The 23,121-nt window shown below is 42.8% G+C and overlaps 1 protein-coding gene across 1 annotated transcript in view; it reads right to left on the reverse strand.

Moving 5' to 3' along the window:
* Positions 1–1,797: 1,797 nt before the first annotated feature.
* The window catches only part of PCSK6 (proprotein convertase subtilisin/kexin type 6), a 284,049-nt gene continuing 262,725 nt past the window's right edge, over positions 1,798–23,121 (reverse strand). The window contains exons 18-21 of the mRNA XM_069766332.1: positions 10,077–10,180; positions 4,994–5,123; positions 3,746–3,858; positions 1,798–2,991 (exon numbers count right to left, since the gene is read on the reverse strand). Coding sequence (XP_069622433.1) covers positions 2,894–2,991; positions 3,746–3,858; positions 4,994–5,123; positions 10,077–10,180 — 445 coding nt within the window. The 3' untranslated portion in view covers positions 1,798–2,893. The remainder of the gene's footprint in view (positions 2,992–3,745; positions 3,859–4,993; positions 5,124–10,076; positions 10,181–23,121) is intronic.

Consider the following 23,121-nt stretch of genomic DNA (forward strand, 5'->3'; position numbering starts at 1 on the left):
GGAATTCTCATACTCTAGGGTTGATTCTCCTGAGTGTGTGCATAGAAGTAACATTGGTGGGAAGTCAAAGGCAAACTCCTTTTCTCAAAGCAATACAATGATGTCCTGTAGAGGAATGGAAAAGTGTGCAAGCTTCCTTCTAATATCTCCCGCAACCACCCACAGGTTGTTTGGTGTATTGCTGTTCGTCTTCACTTAAAGGGAATCTGTCAGCAGGTTTTTCTATGTAATCTGAAGACAGCATGAGGTAGGGGCTGAGGCACAGATTTCAGGGATGTGTCACTTATTAGGCTGTTTGTTGTTTCAATACAAAGTTTTATCACCAGGAGATTATCACTGCCTGGACTACAGCCATGTGAGCCTTGGTCCGGTCACACCCCCTCCTCTGATCAGCAGCTGTCACTAGTCAATGTACACAAAAAGCTGTGGTGTGCGCGGGGGAAGCTCTCTGAGCTCTGTTACATCTAAAAAGTATGATTTTGTTATAACTGCTGCATCCAGTAAACTAAGTGTCACATCGCTGGAATCAGTGTCTATTTTCCTACATTATGCTGCTCTCACACGAGGTAGCAAAAATCTGCTGACAGATTCCCTTTAAGTACGTAAAACCAAGATGCAATACCCCATACAGCTGCGGCACAGTCTTTGGTACAAAGCAGCCATATTTTGTATAGCGTTAAGGCTCGGGATAGATGGTGACGCAGATGTTCCTGACACTACTGATTTGTGGCACAAAACAAAAAAAATGCTGTGTACGAGTCACGGTAATGATTTGTTCCTTTAGCCTTAGGGTGGACAGCGAGTGATTGAAAAGGTATTTATCATTGAGGACCTTGCATATATCAATCAATACATCTATATCTCAATTAAAGGGGTTCTCCAAGACTATGATATTGATCGGCTATCCTTGGGATATGTCATCAGTATCAGATTGGGGGTGTCAGGCGTCATACTCCCACCAGCTCAACAGTTTCCATGCAGGCTGACTGTACAAAGCTGGAAAAACCACCCTGCAGTATGCGGTGTAGCAGCTGTCAAGTATTGCAGCTCACAAGATGAATCAGGGCCTGTGCCCTGGCCGATCATGGACAAAGAGTGGCGTTGCTCGAGATGTTGATGAGGGGGTGTGCTGGAGTCAGACGTCCCTGACTCGTTATAAGGCGCCCGCCTCTTAATGAATCCGGAGCGGCGGACACGAGGCGTGTTCCTCACCACAATTTATACTCCAGTGGAGTAAGATTTATGAATACTGCCACTCCTCATGAATTTGATGAGAAGTTGTCACGCCCCTGTCCCAACAACATCCATATTTTCGGAGGAGGGCATAAATGGTGTGAGAATGCGAAAAAACACAAACTTTTAGTCCAGCCTCGAATTGTGTCAGAATGTGATTTTTCAAAGCTTTTTACACTAAAATACTGGGATAAAAAGCTTTGATGAATCAGGCCCATAATGTACATCACCGTTTCTCCACATTTCCAGAGATTTGTTTTTTAGTTACTTTAATATTTGCGCTTTATTCATTATATGTTTTGCGCCACTTTTTAAGTTGTCTGCATTTCATTTTATTTTTTCTCGACAGCTTTGCCTATCCAGATGTTGTAGACAGATTCATGAAATGTTACTTTTACTAAATGTCAGGTCTCACTCCAGTCTCACCGTGGAATAAGGTTTCTGGAGAGGTTTTACAGTTTGGTGCATTTTGGTCAAACGTGTGTCTTTTTAAAGATTTTGAAAAATTTGGCACAAAAAAAAAAAACTAAAGTGAATATCTCAAGACGAACACAAAAAAGTAACTTCAGGAAATCGGGGGCTTTATTTCCAGCCACAGCCAAACCTGGTAACGGCTGATCGTGGCAGGTGCCAGGTGTTGACCACCATGAAGTCGTCAATGTTGTAGTCTGGGAGACCTCTTTAAAAGTATCTGCTGTTTATTTCTACATTTATTTTTCGTGTTGGGAGACGAGCGACGATCGACAGATCTCAAGGGTGTAGACGGCACATCTCCAGCCTGAGAGCAGTTCCCCAGTATTGAAAGCAGCCATCATAATGGTGAAAACATGCAAAAAAACCCCCAAAATCCTAAATACTCACTTCCATAGCCGAGGGTGGGTAAGGTGAACACGTGTAAGTACAAGACTTATTCCCCGGGCATGTAAAAACTTAATGAAACTATTACAAGACAAGTCACATTCTGGAGGTGTGTGCATAGTGAGGTCAAATGAAATATTCCTTATGTAATCCTCAAGACGATGTGTCTTACTACTATTAGTAGATTTACGGGACCTCCAGCAGGTTAATATAAGGAGTTGTGTGTCCGTCTACCCTTCGTGCCCTAAAAAAATGAGACCAATGAAATTATATAGCAGCTATTAATGGATTCAACCAACCCAATAATATCAATCAGCATCGGGAAACGCGCCCTGACAACTCTACAGAAGTACAAGGCAGACGACCAATCTGAAACCTACAGGCAGTCCCATGTACGTATACAAGGCACATGTTTCTTCTGGAAATGCTGGCATAATAAGGAGAAGCCCACCCCAAGCTGATACGGCTGTGCTCCAGCATTTCAGAGTATACAGGAATATCTATTGCTGCTCGGTCTTCACTTTGGAGCAGATAAGAGACGGTGCTGGAAGATCGGACATCGAATACAGGACGTCTCATCTTGCATCCCTTCCAGAAACTTTTCGTATGGTCAGTGTCTAACAATACAACACATTGGGGGCTATTGTCAAGCAGACGGCCTCTTAACCCATTCACTGACAATCGGCCTTGGCATGAAATGGATTAATGGAATCAGGATAGCACCATTGCCAGAAGAGGGTGTTCTGGACGCTATGTCGGCAGCAGTCACGCTATGGTGGGAAGCAGAAGACACTTCGAAGGGTCAGCCTGCCAGCATACAAGTCCGACAGCAAAACTGGATGAATAGTTTCCGTTCGCAGAGTTTGCTGGACTTCACCATCTCACAGAACATTTCGTCCGCTAATTCACAGGGAAAAAAACATAGCAAAATATCAGCATATTATAATGTCATCGTGATAGAAAGGTTGCAAAGAACTGATTTTCTGTTATTACCCTACATGTTAGGCTTGCGTTGTGATAAGTGTGACCTCAGCCTTCGTGTGATCTAAAATTTGTAAAGTCGCCCTTCATGTACACGTGAAAAATTCCTGTCTATAGAACATACGGGTATACTTTGCTCCAACACATTTGAAAGTAACGTCATCAGAAAATTCCTATTTACATCAGGTTTTTATGTTAAATGTATATATACACTAAAAATAAAAATGCAACTTTCACACTAGGCGTTCTATTACACTGGTACCTACTGTTCAGTGCAGAAAACTTTCAGCAGTCTCATAAAAATTGACAATTACCATTAAAGATAAAGGAGGCAATTCATCAAAGCTTTTTCGTCAGATCTCTGGTAGAAAAAGCTTAAAAAAGTCTCACTTTCTCTGTGCAAATAAATGCGACTTCTGGCGGTTTCAGGCCATTCTCGGGGACTAGAGAGTGGCGGCCCCTGCTTGTCAAATTCATGACAAGCGGGGGCGTTTGCTACACCACAAATCTCATTGTATTTTTAGAGGGTATCTGATCCGCATTTGTAAGCCAAATTCAGAAATTACTCCACAACACAAATGCAGTTTTTCTCTCTGGGTTCCACTCCTGATTTTGGTTTATAAACACTGATTAAACATTGAGCAAAAAAATAAAATAAAGGCGCTAGACTCACCATTGGTACAAGTGTGATTTGTGACACATGACCCGCTGAGTAGGCTGTAGCCTTCTTTGCACTTGACACAATTTTTCCCTGTGGCCTCACAGATCAGGCAGTTCTCTTCACACCTAGACAGCAGAAGGGATGGTTACACAGAGCATATTTCATAACCACATTTCTAGGAGCATAAACTCATTTTCCCAAAGAATCTGCACTGGAATGAGTGTTTGGGACGTGACATTATGGAGATAAGAGAGAATGATATAGAACAAGTAGAGCTTGTTACAAAAAGAAATCTAAGACTAGCAGCAACTTCAAACACATGGAGAAAGTAAAGGGACAGACTAACATTAATTTAGCTAAGTTATGGAGAAATTAAATACATTCAGAAAACGTAGAAATTTTCTAACATTCTCAGGTTTGCTTCCATCAACTGTGCTTTTCTTATATTGTGCAGCATCACAGCGCATTGGTCATGCACCTCCAATGTGGCTTCACATGTATCTACGACATGCCAGAGGATCATTGCTGGCTAGAGATTTACCTTTAAAAGGAATCGCACCAGCAGCCAACGTTATCGCAAACAGCATTATAAGAAGAGCTCAATTAGGTAATCACCGCTTTATACGGCAAAAGCAGAGGTCAACTTAAAGGAGGTTTCCCCATTAACAAAGTACATTTTAATTAATAGATCTTGGAATAAAATAAGTTCCCCAATTTGATGTGTTTAAAAAAAAAAAAAAAAAAAAGCTCCTCTGCCGAGATAATCTTATAAATGTGCCCCTGCTGTGTACTGTGTAATGGCCGTGTCTGACCGTACAGGGACATGCTCTGATCACACCACAGCTCCTGGGCAGGGGAGGAAGCAAAACAGTAATCTCGTTAATAAGGATTTGCTTTAGGCTGCCGTCACACTAGCAGTATTTGGTCAGTATTTTACATCAGTATTTGTAGCCAAAACCAGGAGTGGAACAATTAGAGGAAAAGTATAATAGAAACATATGCACCTCTTCTGCATTTATCACCCACTCCTGGTTTTGGCTACAAATACGGATGTAAAATACTGACCAAATACTGATAGTGTGACCGCAGCCTTAGAGGATTTTGCAGCTTCCTTCAATGATAACCAGTGATCACCAGTTTTTTACTTGCTAGTGATCAGCAAGTCATTGTGCATATAGCTAATATATTTTGAAAAGTAGCTGTCCTGGTACGGCAATGCCTTTATTTTTTTATATTTTCAATCAAAACAGGAAAACTTACCTTCGGCATATTTTATGTGGCAACCCAGGCACTTCCTCAGAATAAAAGCCAGGACCGCAGGTTGTGACACAACGCCAGTCATGCAGATGATAGTCCTTGGCACACTGTGTGCACTGGTCTTTGCCAGTTCCTAATAACCAAAAATCCAATTAAAAGGGGGAAAAAAAGTATGAAAACCATTGTAAATAAACATAGGCAGACACGATGCTCTCAGTTCTGGAGAAAATGCCAGTGGTCTGGAGGGGAATTATGGCCCCAATACAGTTGTGGTGTTTGTGTTCTACAGTATATTTTTTGTGGTTTCCAAGACCAAAACTGCAAACAGATCACCATCTCTGGTTAGAAATACCCAGGGAGCTTTTGACCAACTACCTCACAAACAAGCAAAACTGCAAATGCCGCTTGTTAAATTCAATGATTAGCATGGAATCCCTTTGCAATGGGAAGAGTGGGAGGCACATTTACGCAGTAGCGCAGGGTGGGGTGCCAGTGCCAAGTTTCCCCCTAACCCATGGACCATTTGCATTAAAGTCCTTTGTACTAGTCCAATATGGAAATACTTATTCCTCAGCAAAACTGGAAGTGAGAGGAAAGTCAGAAAATTGCAGCAGATGACATAGTAGCACATGTCCAGTGCACAGAGTTCAATAATCCCCATTATCCCGAAGAATGTAAGTCCACAAGGACAGGGTCCACTCCCCTCTGTACCAGTCTGTCACTGTAAATTTGTTTACTGTTAACAATATATCTATAAGGGTGGTTTCACATTTGTGTTTTTTTTTTGGCGTTTTTGCGGTAAAGAACGCAAAAAAAAAGCATGCGTTTTTCCCCCTATATTTACATAGTAACATAGTAACAGTTAGTAAGGCCGAAAAAAGACATTTGTCCATCCAGTTCAGCCTATAATTAACTATTTTGTGTGACTTATGTTAAGTGTCGAGTTCCCACTGCTGCACAGGGGGAATCTCGAACCATGTCCACCGGGTCTCCCATTCTCCTCCAGCCACAGTGGAACCTGCTCAGCAGAGACGTCAGTCCCAGAGTCTGACTCAAGCTGATACTGTGCGCATGCGTTTTTTTTGTATGCGTTTTGACGCGTTTTTGCAACGCATGCGTTTTTTTCTGCATGCGTTGTGTTGCAGAAATGCAACATGTAGTATTTTTAGCGGCTTTTTTTGCCGCAAAAAAACGCATGCTTTTTTTGCGGCAAAAAAATGCATTGCTGTCTATGTAAACGCATGCGTTTTTAACCACATGCGTTTGCATGCGTTAAAAACGCATGCGTTTATAAAAAAAAAAACACACTGATAAACCACCCCACACCATAAAATTGATAAAGGGATCCTACCCCTAACCTTACCCCTAATCCCTTTAAGGGTAGGGTCAGGGGTAGGGTTAGGATCCCTTTAGGGTTAGGATCCCTACCCCTACCTCTTTCTGTTTATAGTGTGTTTTTTACTTTATTTTGATGATTGGCAGCTGTCACACATTTATCTGCATGCGTTTAAAAAACGCAAACGCATGAAAAAACGCATGTAAACGCGTTAAAACGCCACTTTTTTCACCACATGCAAAAACGCATGCGTAAAAAAACGCACCGTTTGCACGCGTTTACATGCGTTTTTTCATGCAAGTGTGAAACCAGCCTAACCCTGTATGTAGCCCCCTTTTCACATGTACAGCACCATGGAATTAATGGTGCTATATAAATAAATAATAATGTGTTAAATCATTAGCTGCTCAGCCTCATCTCAATTGCTGCTTTGCAGAGTTCAGCAGTTGAGGAGTGTTTGTCATCTGTTGCTGCACTCTGCATAGGCAGTGACCAAGATGACAAAGCTCACTCTTATACTTTTATAAGTAAATTCATCTTGACTGCTATACTCTTCATAGGATCTGACCAATATAACCAAGCAGACCCCATTTTAGCTTGCAGGACACTCACTCACCGAGCCATTAGGCCACTTCAAAAAGAAACTGTGCTTAACGACATTGCTCAGTGCACTGGAGATAACGTAAGAAAGGTCTTCTTGCATCATTTCACAGTGGGTTGGGGTCAATTTTACACCTTCATAGAATTTGGTACCCAAGGTAACTACCCCTATGGCTGCCATATGCGCAGTCGCTGCCTGTACCCATTAGATCCTCATAGAATTCGATTTTGACTCCTCTGTATTGCATACGACTGGCTTTACCAGGTAGCTACATGAAGAGAGAACTTTGAGCGATTTCCTAAAAAGCACTACAAATAATGTATTCAGCCTTTTCCTAAGGAGAAATAGAATGGTACCAACCCAGGTATGTCAAAACCGCAGGACAGCGGTTGGTTAGCGGTAATCATGGAATTATCGACAGCGGCTTTAGTAAAATATCAGAGATAAAATAAAAATAAAGGAAATTGCACTCAAAGATGCAGTGTGATTACAGACACAGATGCTTCGCATTCAGGTAACACTTCATTGACTCTAAGCTTGTATGGCGGAAATGACAGAAGACTTCCCACATGTGAGGTCATTGCATTAATCATGGAACTGCCAAAGTAATGAAGGCATCAAGGATTTGCTTGTCTGCTAATGAGCTTGTGGTTCTAATATAAATCAGGCAAAGCTCAAGATTCCCTCCGTCATCCTGCCGTAAGATAGTAAAATCTAGAAACACCTCTCAGCCTTTCCAACATTGGCTCACATCATGGGTACACTGGGCCACCCAAACACTTCTTAAACTGTGTGTGTGTGGCAAAGCCACAGAGCAGACAAGCGTCCCTCTACCATGATCCCAGGATCAGAGCTGAAATCATGCCTCCACTAGATAAACAGGAAGAAAGCAGAATATTTCAGTAATCTGATCCAAGAAACACCACTGGCGTTCCCAGGAGCAGATATGGGGAAACAATATGGAAAAACAGCAGCAGACAGGCCACAACAGGCCCGTGCTCTGTTATGTGACACATTTTGGCCTTCACCACCTTGGTTTTTTCAGTTTTTGAGTTTACCTTTTTTGCTCCCCTTCTACATTTTTGCTCCCCTTCTACATTTTTATTTTTCCATCAATATGGCCGTGTGAGGGCTGTTTTTTGGGGGGACAAATTGTACTTTTGAACGATACCATTGATTTTACCATATAATGTACTGGAAACGGGAAAAAAAATTCAAAGTGCGGTGAAATTGCAAAAAAAGTGGAATTCCACAATTTAATTTTTTTTTCTATACCATGTTCACTAAATGCTAAAACTGACCTTCCATTATGATTTTCACATGCTTCAATAGTCTCCATGGGAGACTAGATGCTGAGATGTGTAGCTAAAATTGCTCACTTGCGAGAGCACCGGTGGATGGGCGGCACTCATAGCTATCCGGCTATCACAACCACAGGGGTCTCCTGCAGACCCCGGGATGTTATGCCAACCCATTGGTGACACGCACTCATGTAACATGGGTGCTGATGGGTGAGGTTTCTGACCCGCTTCTGGAGAGAGCATGTCACATGCCGCTGCAGAGAATGAAAGCGGAGTTTAACATGTTAACAGCTGCGGGTGGATCGTGATTCCACTCGCAGCAGTTAAGGGCACATGTCAGCTAATGAAATCAGCTGACATGTGCTGGAAAATTTGCGTGCTCATCGCTGGAGCCTGCAGCAAACGGGGAGGCGGCCTTAGACGTTCCTATAAATATAAGGTCGGAAAGCGGTTAGAGAGTAACAGTCATTTCAGTTTGTATTTCATAAATCAATAGTACACCTGAAAATAAACCTTGTAATAATATCAGTTAAATCCACTTCTTTCTTTGCCAGGACTGATCATTCGTTTGCAAACTTCTCACATCCTAGATAAAATCTGTGTTCAGTGAAGATAGATTCTATGTTACTGACATAGGAGATGGCAATTGATTTTTCTCAGATTCTTTGTAGAATGGAGGGGGATGAGGCGCTCTACCTCTAGCTCTTCCCTCCTACATAGAATCTCTTCAGCAGCAACTGTTACCTCCTAAAATTCTATGTAAAAGGAGGAGGAGGATGCGGAGGGAGGAGCGAGAGGTGGAGCTTATTTCACTTTATCCCCCTCCCATCTACATAGTTGGTTTTTATAAGATTGTCATCTCCGATGTAGAAGTGAGGGGGATGAGGAGGGAGGAGCTTTGCCTCTAGCTCCTCCCTTCTACATAGAATGTTATAAGCACCAACTGTCACCTTAATATTCTATGTAGAAGGGAGGGGGAAGCGAAGGGTGGAGCTAGAGCTTCTTCCTCTATCCCCTCCCATCTACATGGAATCTTATAAAAAACAACTGTCATCTCCCATGTAGAAGGGAGGAGCTTTGCCTCTAGCTCCTCTTCTACATAGAATCTTCTAGAAACCAACTATAATCTCCTACCTCTGTAATGCAAAAATCTATCTTCACTGAGCACACAATTTACCCAGGAAGAGAGTATTTTGAAAACGATCGATCAGTCTTGAGAGAAAATAGATTAGTAGATTAGTCGGCTAAGAAATTACAAAGTTTATTTTTTTCATGTGAACGTTTAGTTGTATAATAAAAATTAAAATGACGGTTTCTCTTTAACCGTTTCCCTTATTTATATCTGAAGTTGTGGTAAGAGATTTTTTTTTTTTTTTAAACGTTTATTCTGTGGGGTATTAATCAAGTGTATTGAAAAATTGTAATTCACATTGTTGTATTAATAAAAAGAAGCACACAAGCCCAATTTTGTTGCATTCTGCGGATAATCCGAAGTGTATGTATTCATGTATTATCTCATTAAAGTACTGGAAGTATTATGCTTCATTTCAGCACAAGTAAAGTTGGCGCTTACATAGCGACAGTTACAGATGACAACTTTCCTAACACTTCATGACACAAAGCTAAAAGATCACATTGCCTAGAAGAATGAATCGGAGCAATTCAAAGCATATGTGCTGCCTTTAAGAATCGTTCTTCTAGAAAGTTGAAGTGTGAATTCCCAATTGAGCAAATTAATATTCTGCAACATGATAAAGTGAGTGCCCAGATCGGTTTCTCACTACATGGCTGACAAACTGTACAGAAGAAAAAAAGAAAAAGTTTAGCTCAGGGGAAAAGATATCTTACCCACACAGGACTGGCATGTAGCATGGCATCTGTCACATTTCATCACCGCCATATTATAGAACGTCCCATGGTCACACTCAGGCACGCACATTGACCCTGAAAGGCTGAAGAGAAGGAGTTGATAAAATAAAAGTTTGCAATATATCACTTTCATATGAATTAGTAATGAGTGGAAACAAGTGTCATTTTCCATACAAAATATAAGATAACGGGAAAGAAATACCCTAAGACCTGTCAAGCAAGCCAGTAATTTACAGTTGAGATACTTTGTGACATTGTTAGCGCAGAGCACCAGGAGAATGGAGCCTGCCTCTTGTCTACTGCTTCCAATCTCTTGGTGCCACCAATGATACCCAATGTATGCTCTCAGTCTACTAACACCCTGGCTTACGTCACATGTGGCTTATACTATAGTGGCTTGCAAAAGTATTAACCCCCTAAAAATTTCTGGTGCAAGCAATTACCTTCATAAGTCTCAAGCATACTGAAAGGAAGCCCACCTGTGTGCAGTCTAAGTGTCACATGGTCTGTCAGTATACACACTTTACCTTTTCTGAAAGGCCACAGAGGCTGCAACACCATTAAGCAAGAGGCACCACTAACCAAACACCATGAAGATCAAGGAAATATACAAACAAGTCAGGGACAAAATTGTGAGAGGCACAAGTCAGGGTTGGGTTATAAAATATATAAAACATCCCCATCTCTGATGAGTCCCCGGAGCACCATTAAATCCATCATCATCAAATGGATAGAAAATGGTACCACAACAAACATGCTAAGAGAGGGAGTGATGCCCCAGGGTCCTGGTTGTCACAGTGGCATTGCTTTCCTCACGGGGAGAGATGTCACGCTTGGAAGCAATGAAGGATTCCCTTTAACAGGTAATCAGCACATACAATACCGTTCTGACTCCAGGCCAGAGGGGGGAGCTCTACACCCGACTTCAGGGGAGCTGCTCTCTCTGGTCGGGAGGAGGAGTTAGTTGCTAGGCTGTTTCTTGGCAGTTGGGAAGATTTAGATAGTTGGTGCCAGTCAGCAGACTGGAGCAGTCTGAGGCAGAAGGACAAGTGATGGGCCATTCAGCCTGAATTGCTGTAGCTCCTAGATAGCGACATACAGAAGGAAGAACAGCTTTAGCGAATGTGTCGGAGGGCGAAGCACAGGAAAGTGACAATAAGGCCGGGATCACACATGCGAGAAATATGTCAGAGTCTAGCATGGTAATACCCGGCATTGCTGCCGTCACTCAGGAGCGGAGAGTGCGGCCACATAGCAATACTTGCGGCCGCACGCTCCGCTCCAGAGTGACGGCGGCAACGCCGGGTATTACCATGCGAGACTCGGACGTATTTCTCGCATGTGTGATCCCGGCCTAAGTGAGAATAGCGGTGACTAAGCTACCTCCCTGACAGAGCGCAGATACCGGTAACCAGAAGACCGAGGTTGTGTCATACTCTAGGAGTCACAGCAGAAACCAGTAAGACAGCTAGACTACATGTAACCTGTCCATCCTAACACCCAGGAGACATGGTGACACAGAGCCCGGGTCATGATAGAGACACTGTAAAAATGCTCGAGTCACCTGTCATACGGGTTTGTGCCCTAACCTACATGGGGGAGAGCGAGAACTGAGAGGACCTTGCGAGAAGCCATAGGCAGTAAGGGACTACAATACCACTGTGCTATTAGGAAGGCTTTTAACTCCACCTGGTTAAGGGGACTCTGAACTCGCTTCCAAGCCGGTCGGGCTCTGTCTGTACTTGTGATCTGGTACCCTGGGCTGTGGCTGCCTGCTACCATCAGTAAAACCGGTAAAGAGACTGCACAACTGTGTCCTTCGTTCTTACTATGCCACTCACCATCCTCCATCTATACAACATGAGGAGCCAGCTTCACCTGTGGGAAGCCATACCATCTCCCCAGTGGACCCCTTTAAGCAGCGTCGGTCCCTACTGACCGAATACCACAGGTGGCGTCACAAACATTTATTATTTCACACACCCCTTTAAAGACCATCCCATTTACATGGGTGCCCAGGGCCACGGAGCGGGTCGCCGCCGCCGTGACACATCCCTTTAAGTACCGGACCCGGTACAGAGTACCCCACGGCCCGGACAGGCGTTCCAAGGGCTGCACACAAACTCTAACCCTGGGCAAGGAGGGCATCAGATGCAGCACAGAGACCAAAAGGTAACCCTGAATGAGCTACAGAGTTCCCAAGGAAAGACTTGAATATCTGTCCATATGACCATAATAAGCTATACACTCCATAGAGGTGGCCTTTATGGAAGACTGGGCAGAAAAAAAGTCCTTACCAACAAAAATTGGAAGTCTCGTTTTGAGTTTACCAAAAGACATGTGGGAGACTCCACAAATGTATGGAGGAAGGTGCTGTGGTCAGATGAGACCAAAATTGAACTTTTTGGCCACAAAGGTAAACGCTCTGTCTGGAGCCAAATGAACACAGTTCTTCGCCTCAAGAGCACCATCCCCATACTGAAAAGTGGTGGCAACATCATGCTGTGGGAATGTTTTTTGGCAGCTGGGACATGGAAGATGGTCATATGAAGACTTATCCAAAGCAATTTACAGCTGAAATTGCTGCAAAAGGAGGCTCTACAAAGTACGGACTTCAGGGGTGTGTGAATAATTATGGACACTAAAGTTTTCAGTTATTTTGTCTTCATAACCCGCAGTTTTCTATGCAGGTTATTAGGACAGATTTAGGGCAGCACAGTGCTCAGTGGTTAGCATTGCAGCGCTGGGGTCCTGGGTTCAATTCCCACCGAGAACAACATCTGCAAGGAGTTTGTATGTTCTCCCGTGTTTGTGGAGGTTTCCTCCAGATTCTCCAGTTTTCTCCCACATGCCAAAAATATACTGATAGGGAATTTAGATTGTGAGCCCCAATGGGGACAGCGATGATAACGCATGTAAAGAGCTGTGTAATTAATGGTGATATTCTCTCTCTCTCTCCGCAGTACATAGAGCCAGATCCAGCTAAAAAACGGATCCGGTGCATCAGTTTGCATCCGTTTTTTCACTATGTACACCGGATCCGTTTTTTTAGCAAATTTGCCGGATTGTGCCTGAAACCAAAAACCTGATGTGTGAAAGTAGCCTTAGGCCATGTTCCCACGATGAGAATTTGATGAGCTTTTGATGCAGCAGATTATCTACACTTATTGTATAAATTAGGCTACTTGTATTTTTTTAAATGCAATTTTCCATACATTTTATTTTTTAATTGTATTTTTCAATGTGTTTTATTGTGATTTTGACGCTATGGTTTTGTCTCTTGTTAGGGAGTCATGCTTTATATAAAGTGGCTGTGTTTTTGATACTTAAATCTTGATCAGTAAAAGGATGCAAATTCTCAATGTAGAAAGATCATAGAACAGTAAAATTACCTAAAAATCAGTCTGTACGAATGTTTTTATCAGGAAAGAAGCAAAGAAGAAATCATAAAGAAGCAAAGTAATACCAGCTAATTATTGTACCCGAGTAGAGTTCAGCCTTCACTGAACCTCCACTTATGACAGATGTATACACCAGCTCATTGGGACATCTCCTTTATCAGAATGACTCCTTGAGCAGGGCAGCGGCAGGGATATCAACTCTCATCATTGCCCTATAAATCTGCCAGCATAATGCAGGCCGCTGTTTACAGCAGTTGAGCAATTTGGAAAATTACAACCCAAAATGTCCCAAGTTCAATATTTATTACTCCAAAATTAAAATATATACAAAGTAGTCATGAAATTTCATTAACAGCTGGACACAGCTTGAAAAATATTCCACCCATTAAATGACATGGAGCAGTGCTTATTTCCAAAAAAAGTTATATACAAACACTGCACTAAAGAAGCTCTTTAAAAGGAATGTGGCATTAGAAAATGACCTTTGAATCAGATTTTTATATTGAATGTATTTTTTGCAAAACAAATGTAAAGGTTTTTTTTTTTCAATTTACAGCTTGCATAAAAAAAAGAAAAGCTATAAATTTTGCAATTTTCACACTGGCCAAAAGGGCTCATACTTCATGTCCTTTCAAAAAGAGTTTTCAGTAGGCTCTCTATCACAGACATGATTACAGCAGATTGCAACTTGTGATTGGTGAATCCTGTGCTCCTCCTCCCTTCACAATGATCTTAGAGCAGGCTCATTAGATGCTGGAATACAAAATATATGGTCTGAGAGCGTCCATTGTTGCTAAAGCACAGATGGATTTCCTGAAAGGAACATAGATTTCGGGAGTATAGATAAATCTCAGTGGCCAATGTGAAAACTGCAAATATTTTTTGTATTACAGATCACTACACCTCCCCCCCCCAAAAAAAAAAAAACACAACAGCCCCCCTCACATTTATAAAAGGGTTGTCCAATCGTAGGCTACAAGTCTGCAGTCACTGACTGCAGACTTCTGAATCCTCACATTGTGTGCATTGCACGCTGTGAGGATCCTCCAGCTCCAGGAGCAGAAGCAAGTCCCCACATATGTGACTTGCATACATGTGATCACATATCGACTAGATGAGGGCACACAATCTAGTCAGAATGTGGATGGAAGTGAGCAAATCGCATACTAGCGGTCACATGACTGCCCGCTCCTGGCGCCAGAGAATCCTCACAGCGCGCAATGCACACAATGTGAGGATTCAGAAGTCTGCAGTCAGTGACTGCAGACTTGTAGCCTACGATTGGACAACCCTTTTATAATTGTGAGGGGGGCTGTTGTGTTTTTTTCACGTGTTTCTCAACGCAGTGATCCAGAACACTGCCCCCAAATATGCAAATGCATGTAGAGGAGCTGCAGAGACACCATCACGTGTTTCTCAACGCAGGCAGTGAATAGCCAGCTCCTCTACATGCATTTGCATATTTGAGGGCAGTGTTCTGGATCACTGCGTTGAGAAACACGTGATGGTGTCTCCGCGGTGTTGGATGTTTTGGTCTCCACGAGGTCAATCATCTGTGCCTTTATAGACTTTCTACTAGGCACTGCTCCTGATAGCCAGTTTCCTACTCCACACTGATGAGGGGCAAAAACCCCGAAACAGCTGTCTGTGGATGGATACCATGCTTGGCATAGGTGGTTTTCCTTTATTGGATGTTTTCCTTTATTGGGTGCTGCCCTTCCCTTGGTTGTTCCTTCCCGGGGAAAGGCCTGGCTATTCACTGCCTGCATTGAGAAACACGTGATGGTGTCTCCGCAGCTCCTCTACATGCAGTCAAAAAGTGACTGCAGACTTACAGCCTGCAACCAGACATCCCTTTTAACATAAAAACTTGATTAAACAGTAGGTCATTTTTTATGATGCATTGTCTTTAAAGGGTAGGATATTAAAGTGAATCTGTCAGCAGGTTTTTGCTATGTAATCTGAAGACCACATAATGTATGGGTTAAAACACAAAACTCAGCAATGCCTCTCTTATCAACCTCCATGCTTTTGCTTAATTGCAATAAATGTTTTAGAACTAAGAGCTCATTATTGCTGGGACACAAAAGCACGTGCCTAGTAGTCTGACTCCGCCCCTTCTGTGATAAGCAGCTGCCTGTCTATAGACACTGTGCATAGAGAGCCTGGTGAGGGCAGCTTTATCAGTTATATAGCCATCTATAGTGTTGACCCGGAACCTTCTGAAGAAGACAGGTTTTCTTCTCAAAGATCATTATCCAAAATACTTCCTATCAGTTTGACCTCTGCATGGAGTCTTCGTAAAAATGCAATCCAAAACAGTCTGAGCAAAACCTAATAAGGTCTAAAACCCCATTATCTCCCCAGTTCCACATTTACACTTCTGCGGTGAAATCCACCATTAGGAAGGGAAATAAAGTTTCACGTAGGTTTACACTTCTATCGCTTACTGGAACCTGCCGCCATCCAGTTCCACATCTTGTCACTCCGTGATCAAATGATTTCACTTTCCTCTTTAATGTCGAGTTTAAAAAGACTGATGCCGACTGGAGGTGTATGAACTACTGGAAATTCTTGGAAAAATAAAAAATATATATATTTGAAATAAACCATAAAAAGGAAAGGCGACAGCAAACCTCTCACTATGGCATCAAGCACATGTTGCTATGACAACTGCATTCAAAATCTCAGAAGAGAACGAAAAACAATCTGCTGATATTTTGTTCGTTGTCTCTTTAACCAATGCTTAATTTATTATTCCGCAATCTTTAACTACCGAATATAAACGAAAATTACCGACTGCAAATCAAGGTAAAAAATAAATAAATAATATATATATATATATATATATATATATATATATATATATATATATATATATATCTCTATTGGAAAAAGGCTTAAAGAGGAGAGCGACATTCAGAACCAAATTCATTCATCACGCAGTTAAATCAGGCACTTCTGAAGGTTTAGACTGGGTCTGAGCTCTCTTGTATCTACCAATAGTCAACATATTTTACAAAATTGTAATACAAAAGCAATGTTGAGCTATTAGCCAAAAAACAGGACACAAGCAAATAATTTACAACCAAACAGTTGGACCATAATGTCGAAGATTTGCCGTATAGGTTAATCAGCCACTTTGGAAGGTTCACATCAGATTCCAGCTCTCTTGGACTTGCCCTACCCTACGTAATTACAAAAAACTGGAATGCAAAACAAAATACTACATTTAAAGCTCATCAAAACACCATTAGAGATACGTAAAATGTCATAACTCAGCACGTCTTATTTTTGCGCATAACTCTGACATGATGGTCCCTCATCAGTAGCAAATTAAGTTGTAAGCACACAAACCGTTAAACCAAAGAAACTTGTGCGACGTCAGGTACTTCTACTAGTGTTCTAAAAAAGAAAATATATAATTTAAGGTAGGTTTTCGAGCATTAAAAAAAATGTATTAAAAAAAAAATCTAGTTTACCATACTATACAATGCTAAAAACGATTTTGTACAATAATGACTTTGTACATAGTTTTTAAATTATCCCAATGGATTTAGGAAAAATATATATCTGTGTACCGTGCGACCATGCGACATGCACCAACATGCCACGACATGCAACATGCCACGCAATTTTCTGCGCCAGAGGGGGAAAGCCGACAGCCGGGGGCCAATATTTGTAGCCTGCAATAAATATCAGCCAGCAGCTGTCTACGTAGCCTTTACTGGCTATTAAAATAGGGGGACCCCCAAAAAAATGACGTGGGGTCCCCCTATATTTTATAGCCAGAAAGGCTACGCAGACAGCTGCAGGCTGATATTCATAGCCTAGAGAGGGGCCATGGATATTGGCCCCCCCGGCTACAAATACCAGTCCGCAGCCGCCCCAGAAATGGCGCATCTGGAAGATGCGCCAGTTCCGGCACTTAGCCTCTCTTCCCATTCCCGTGTAGCGGTGGGATATGAGGTAATAAGGGGTTAATGTCACCTTGCTATTGTAAGGTGACATTAAGCCGGGTTAATAACGGAGAGGCGTTAATAAGAAGCCTATCTATTATTAATCCAATACTAGTAAAGGGTTAATAAAACACACACATTAGGGAAAAAGTATTTTAATATTCTTCATTTAACCATACTTACCATAGTTCAGCGCCTGCAAAAAAAGTAAAATATTAAACCGTATACTACCTGTCCGCCGTAGTCCAATTAATAACGAGTGTCCCACGACGATCTCCCCTATAGAACAGTGACATCGGGTGATGTCACTGCTCTATAGGACCCTTAGTGACACACTGACAGGAGACAATGGCTCCTGCAGTGCATCACTGAAGAGGTTAACCTTAGTTCAGAGTCTCACTTTCTGGCAAAGCTGCCTGAATAGCAGTGCCAGATGTGAGACTAGGGACTATTTTCTCACAGGGGCGTAGGAGTACATTGTGGGAAATACAGTGTGGAAGCATACCTTCCATCATTGTATTCCTGGAGCCCCTGGAGAGCGGTCACATCAGCTGATGCTACTGTTCTCCACGGGAGATCGTCGAGGGACACTCGTTTACATTGGATTTCTGCGGATCAGGGAGTATATTGGTTTGTTATTTTAATATTTTTACAGATGACACTGGCTTCGGGGATCAAAGTGACAAGTAATGGTGACTATATACTCTGTTATATGTACTGTGTCTATATGCATGTATTGTACGTATGTGTTGTATGGTGTATGCTGCATGTTGTATGGTGCATGTTGCACCATGCTGTCGCATGTAGCATGTTGTTGCATGTCGCATGCTGTTGCAAGTCGCGTGTTGTCATGTTACATGTCGTCACATGTTGCACGTTGCATGTCATCGCATGTCACATGTTGCATGTCGCATGGTGCATGTTGTCGCATGTCGCCGCATTTTGCATGTAGTTTGTTGCATTGCTACACCCAGAAACCCCTCTAACCTTATTAATATTCCCTGCATGCCTTCTGTCTCTTTGAATTGTGCCCTTTGGAATTCTCGCTCTGTGTGTAATAAACTCTCCTTCATCCATGACTTCTTCCTTTCTAATTCTCTTAACCTCCTGGCTCTTACTGAAACCTGGATCCAGCAGTCAGACACCACCGCTGCTGCTGCTCTTTCATATGGTGCACTACACTTTTCTCATACCCCAAGATCAGACAACAGAGCAGGTGGAGGCGTTGGTCTGCTCCTTTCACCAAAATGTACTTTCCAAGTTATCCCCCAAGTACCCTCACTTGTCTTCCCTTCCTTTGAGGTCCATGTGGTCAGACTCTACGTCCCCTTCTCCATGCGAGTGGTGGTGGTGTATCGTCCTCCCGGCCCCTCTCATCAGTTCCTGGATCACTTTGCCACCTGGCTTCCACACTTTCTTTCCTGTGACACCCCCACCCTTATCATGGGTGATTTCAACATCCCTATTGCCTCTCCCCTCTCCCCATCTGCTTCTCACCTTTTGGCTCTAACCTCCTCTTTCGGCCTCTCGCAGCATACTAACTCGCCAACACATGAAGATGGAAACTCCCTTGACTTGGTCTTCTCCCGGCTTTGCTCAGTGGATGATTTCACAAACTCCCCTCTCCCACTCTCTGACCACCACCTTCTTTCATTCTCTATCAAGAACTGCCATCCCGCTCAGGTCACCCCCACTTTCCACACTTATAGAAACATACAGGCCATTAACACCCAGGAACTTATGAAGATCTTGCAGTCCTCATTGGCCCCAATCTCCTCCATCTCATGTCCTGATTCTGCTCTGAAGCATTACAATGAAACCCTGCAAAGTGCCCTGGATGAAGCTGCTCCTCCTATACATAAAACAACTCGGCACAGACGGCAACAACCGTGGCACACGCTGCAAACACGTTTCCTGCAGCGGTGCTCCAGGTGCGCAGAACGTCTGTGGAGAAAATCTAATCTACCCGAAGATTTCATCCATTATAAGTTCATGCTAAAGACATACAATTCTGCCCTTCACCTCTCCAAACAAACCTACTTCAACACCCTCATCACCTCCCTGTCCAATAACCCTAAACGTCTCTTTGACACGTTCCAGTCCCTACTCAACCCAAGAGCGCAGGCCCCAACCACGGATCTCCGTGCTGACAATCTGGCCAATTACTTCAAAGAAAAAATTGACCATATTCGACAGGAAATCATCTCCCAATCTCTTCATACCATGCACTGTCCTCCCTCCCCCACTGCATCTAGTTCACTCTCTGACTTTGAACCAGTTACAGAAGAAGAAGTAAGCAGGCTCCTTGCATCTTCTCGCCCGACCACTTGCACCAGTGACCCCATTCCGTCACATTTCCTCCAGTCCCTTTCCCCGGCTGTCACCTCTCACCTAACTAAAATATTCAACCTTTCCCTCACTTCCGGTATTTTTCCCTCCTCATTTAAGCATGCCATCATACATCCATTACTTAAAAAACCATCCCTCGACCAAAACTGTGCCGCTAATTATAGACCTGTCTCTAATCTTCCCTTCATCTCTAAACTCCTCGAACGCCTGGTCCACTCCCGTCTTACCCGCTATCTCTCAGATAACTCTCTTCTCGACCCTCTTCAATCTGGTTTCCGCTCTTTACACTCTACTGAAATTGCCCTCACTAAAGTCTCTAATGACCTACTAACAGCTAAATCTAATGGTCACTACTCCATGCTAATTCTCTTGGATCTCTCTGCAGCATTTGATACTGTGGATCATCAGCTCCTCCTCACTATGCTCCGCTCCATCGGCCTCAAGGACACCGTTCTCTCCTGGTTCTCCTCCTATCTCTCTGACCGATCCTTCACTGTATGTTTCGCTGGTTCCTCCTCCTCTCACCTTCCCCTTACTGTTGGGGTTCCTCAAGGATCAGTCCTAGGCCCCCTCCTCTTCTCTTTGTATACTGCCCCTATTGGACAAACAATCAGTAGATTTGGCTTCCAGTACCATCTCTATGCTGACGACACCCAACTATACACTTCGTCTCCTGATCTCACGCCTGCCTTATTAGAAAACACCAGTGATTGTCTTACCGCTGTCTCTAGCATCATGTCCTCCCTCTTTCTGAAACTAAACCTGTCAAAAACTGAACTCCTCGTGTTTTCTCCCTCTACTAACCTACCTTTGCCTGACATTGCCATCTCCGTTTGCGGTTCCACCATTACTCCAAAGCAACATGCCCGCTGCCTTGGGGTCATCCTTGATTCTGACCTTTCATTCACCCCCCACATCCGATCACTGGCTCGCTCTTCTTACCTGCATCTCAAAAACATTTCTAGAATTCGCCCTTTTCTTACTTTCGACTCTGCAAATACTCTTACTATTGCATGTTGTCGCATGTTTCAGGTCGCATTTTGTCGCATGTCGCTGTATGTCGCATGTTGTCGGTGCATGTTGGAGCATGCTGTCGCATGTCGCTGCATGTCGTCGCATGTCACATGTTGCATGTCTCATGGTGCATGTTGTCACATGTTGCATGCTGTCGCATGTTGTTGCAAGTCGCATGTTGTTGCATGTTACATTTTGTCGCATGTTGCATGTCGTCGCATGTTGTGGCATTTCGTCGCATGTTGCATGCTGTTGCATGTTTCATATAACATGTGTTTTGCATGTCGCATGTGGTATGTTGCATGTGGTATATTGCATGTCCCATGTAGTATGTTGCATGTCACATGTGGTAGGTTGCTAGTCGTATATCGCAGGGTGTATGTCGCAGGGTGTATGTTGTAGGGTGTATGTCGCAGGGTGTATGTTGTAGGGTGTATGTCGCAGGGTGTATGTTGTATGTAATCTGCTCTTAGATAGATGAGATAGATAGAAAGAAGGAATGAGAAACTTAGAAGGAATACCATAGATAGAATGAGATAGATAGCTGTAAAGAAATAGAAAGATAGATAGATAGAGCGATTTTGTTACAAAACGTAGCAGTTCTGGATGGGAAAAGTTTACCGGCGTCCAGGACAACACAATTTGCATATGACGACTTCCGGGGCACACCGGAAAACCGCGCATGCGCAATGATGTACTGTATACTTTACCAACAGTTGGGCAATACATACTGCGCCTGCGCTAGAGCCTAATGCAATGCGCAACTGCAAAAAATGAGCGCGATTTGTGCTATTCACAGATCGAGTTACGTCTGACACGGCGAGGAGCGGGGGGAGAAACAGCGATTTGGCAACGCCCATCGGACCGGACCGGAGTGATTGACAGCCGAAAAAACTGCGAGTTTACAAAGGTATTTTGGCAGCAAAGGTGGCGAATCAGGGGATAATAAAGGCACTATTGTAAAGCACAGCTCAGGCCCTATTGAACGCTATTTTTAGCTCATATTGAAAAAACGGGGTGACAGGTTCCCTTTAATAAAGAGTTTTTGCAAGACCTTTTTCTAGCCCTTTCCTGTTCAAAATTCTTACCGCTCGGCAGAGTTCTTGCTTCTACAGTTGTGGCCAAAAATTGACAGTTGGTTTTCATAATATTTGCTGCTTTTATGTCAGATGTTTCTATGGTTACTTAAGTACAATTAAAAGCATTTCATAAGTTTTTAATCTTTTAATCACAAAATACATCAAATTTATGCAAAAATGTAATGTTTACAATATTCACCCTTAGATTTTCAGACTTCTGTCCTTTGCCTTGGCCTCCTGGATATCAGCTTCTGGGACAGATACTGACTGGTGATGACCATTCATTCTTGTCTAACCAAGGCTTGGAGTTTATCATATTTCTATTTTTGCTTATCCCCTCTCTTTTTGAGGATTGACTACAGGTTCTCAATGCGATTGAGATTTCGGTAGTTTCCTAGCCATGGACCCAGAGTGTCAGTCTTGTTCACAGAGCCACTTTGTTATCACTTTTGTCATGTGACATTATGTACGATGCTGTTTCCAAAATGGAGACAATCAAATTGCTACTAAATGATTGGGATAAGTTGCTCTTGGAAGGCTGTGTAGATGTCATTCTTTACTCACGGCAATTATCCTAGGCAAAGTGGTGAGTGAGCCCACTACATGGATGAAAAGCCCCAAACACATGAATGGTTTCAGGATGCTTTACTGGTGCCAAGACACAGTAAATGTAATGGTAGCCCTCCCCTTTTCTTCTCTGGAAAATCATTCTTCCAGATGTCCCAAACAGTCTGAAAGGTGCTTCATCAGAAAAAATAACTAACTCAGTCCTTGGAAGAACATCAAACTGTCCTTGATGATTTTTTGGAGACTTTTTTGCTGATTTTTTGACACCAAGCCAGCATCCAAAAGCTTTAGCTTCACTTTGCGTGCAGATGAATGACCACCTGCCTGCTGCAATTCCTGAGCAAGCTCTGCACTGCTATAGATCTGTAACAGATGGTCCTGGTACTTGTGGTACTTTCTTGGGTGCCCTGTAGTCGTCTCCACAGCAATTTAACCACTCTTTTTTAGGATTAAGTTAATTTATATTGCAAAGCATGACATTGCATTTTTTTGCAATTCATCTGATCACTCACTCAATCTAGAGTTAAGAGAAATTGCAACAAACTGAAGATTTTGTGATGTAAGTTAAGGTTCAGATTCCATAGGAGCCATGATCACAAAAGTATAGGATTTTAATTTATATCAAAGACTGTTTGCAGTTGTCTCAGTTTAGATG

This window comes from Ranitomeya imitator, chromosome 4 (assembly GCF_032444005.1).
Source record: "Ranitomeya imitator isolate aRanImi1 chromosome 4, aRanImi1.pri, whole genome shotgun sequence".
NCBI lineage: Eukaryota > Metazoa > Chordata > Amphibia > Anura > Dendrobatidae > Ranitomeya > Ranitomeya imitator.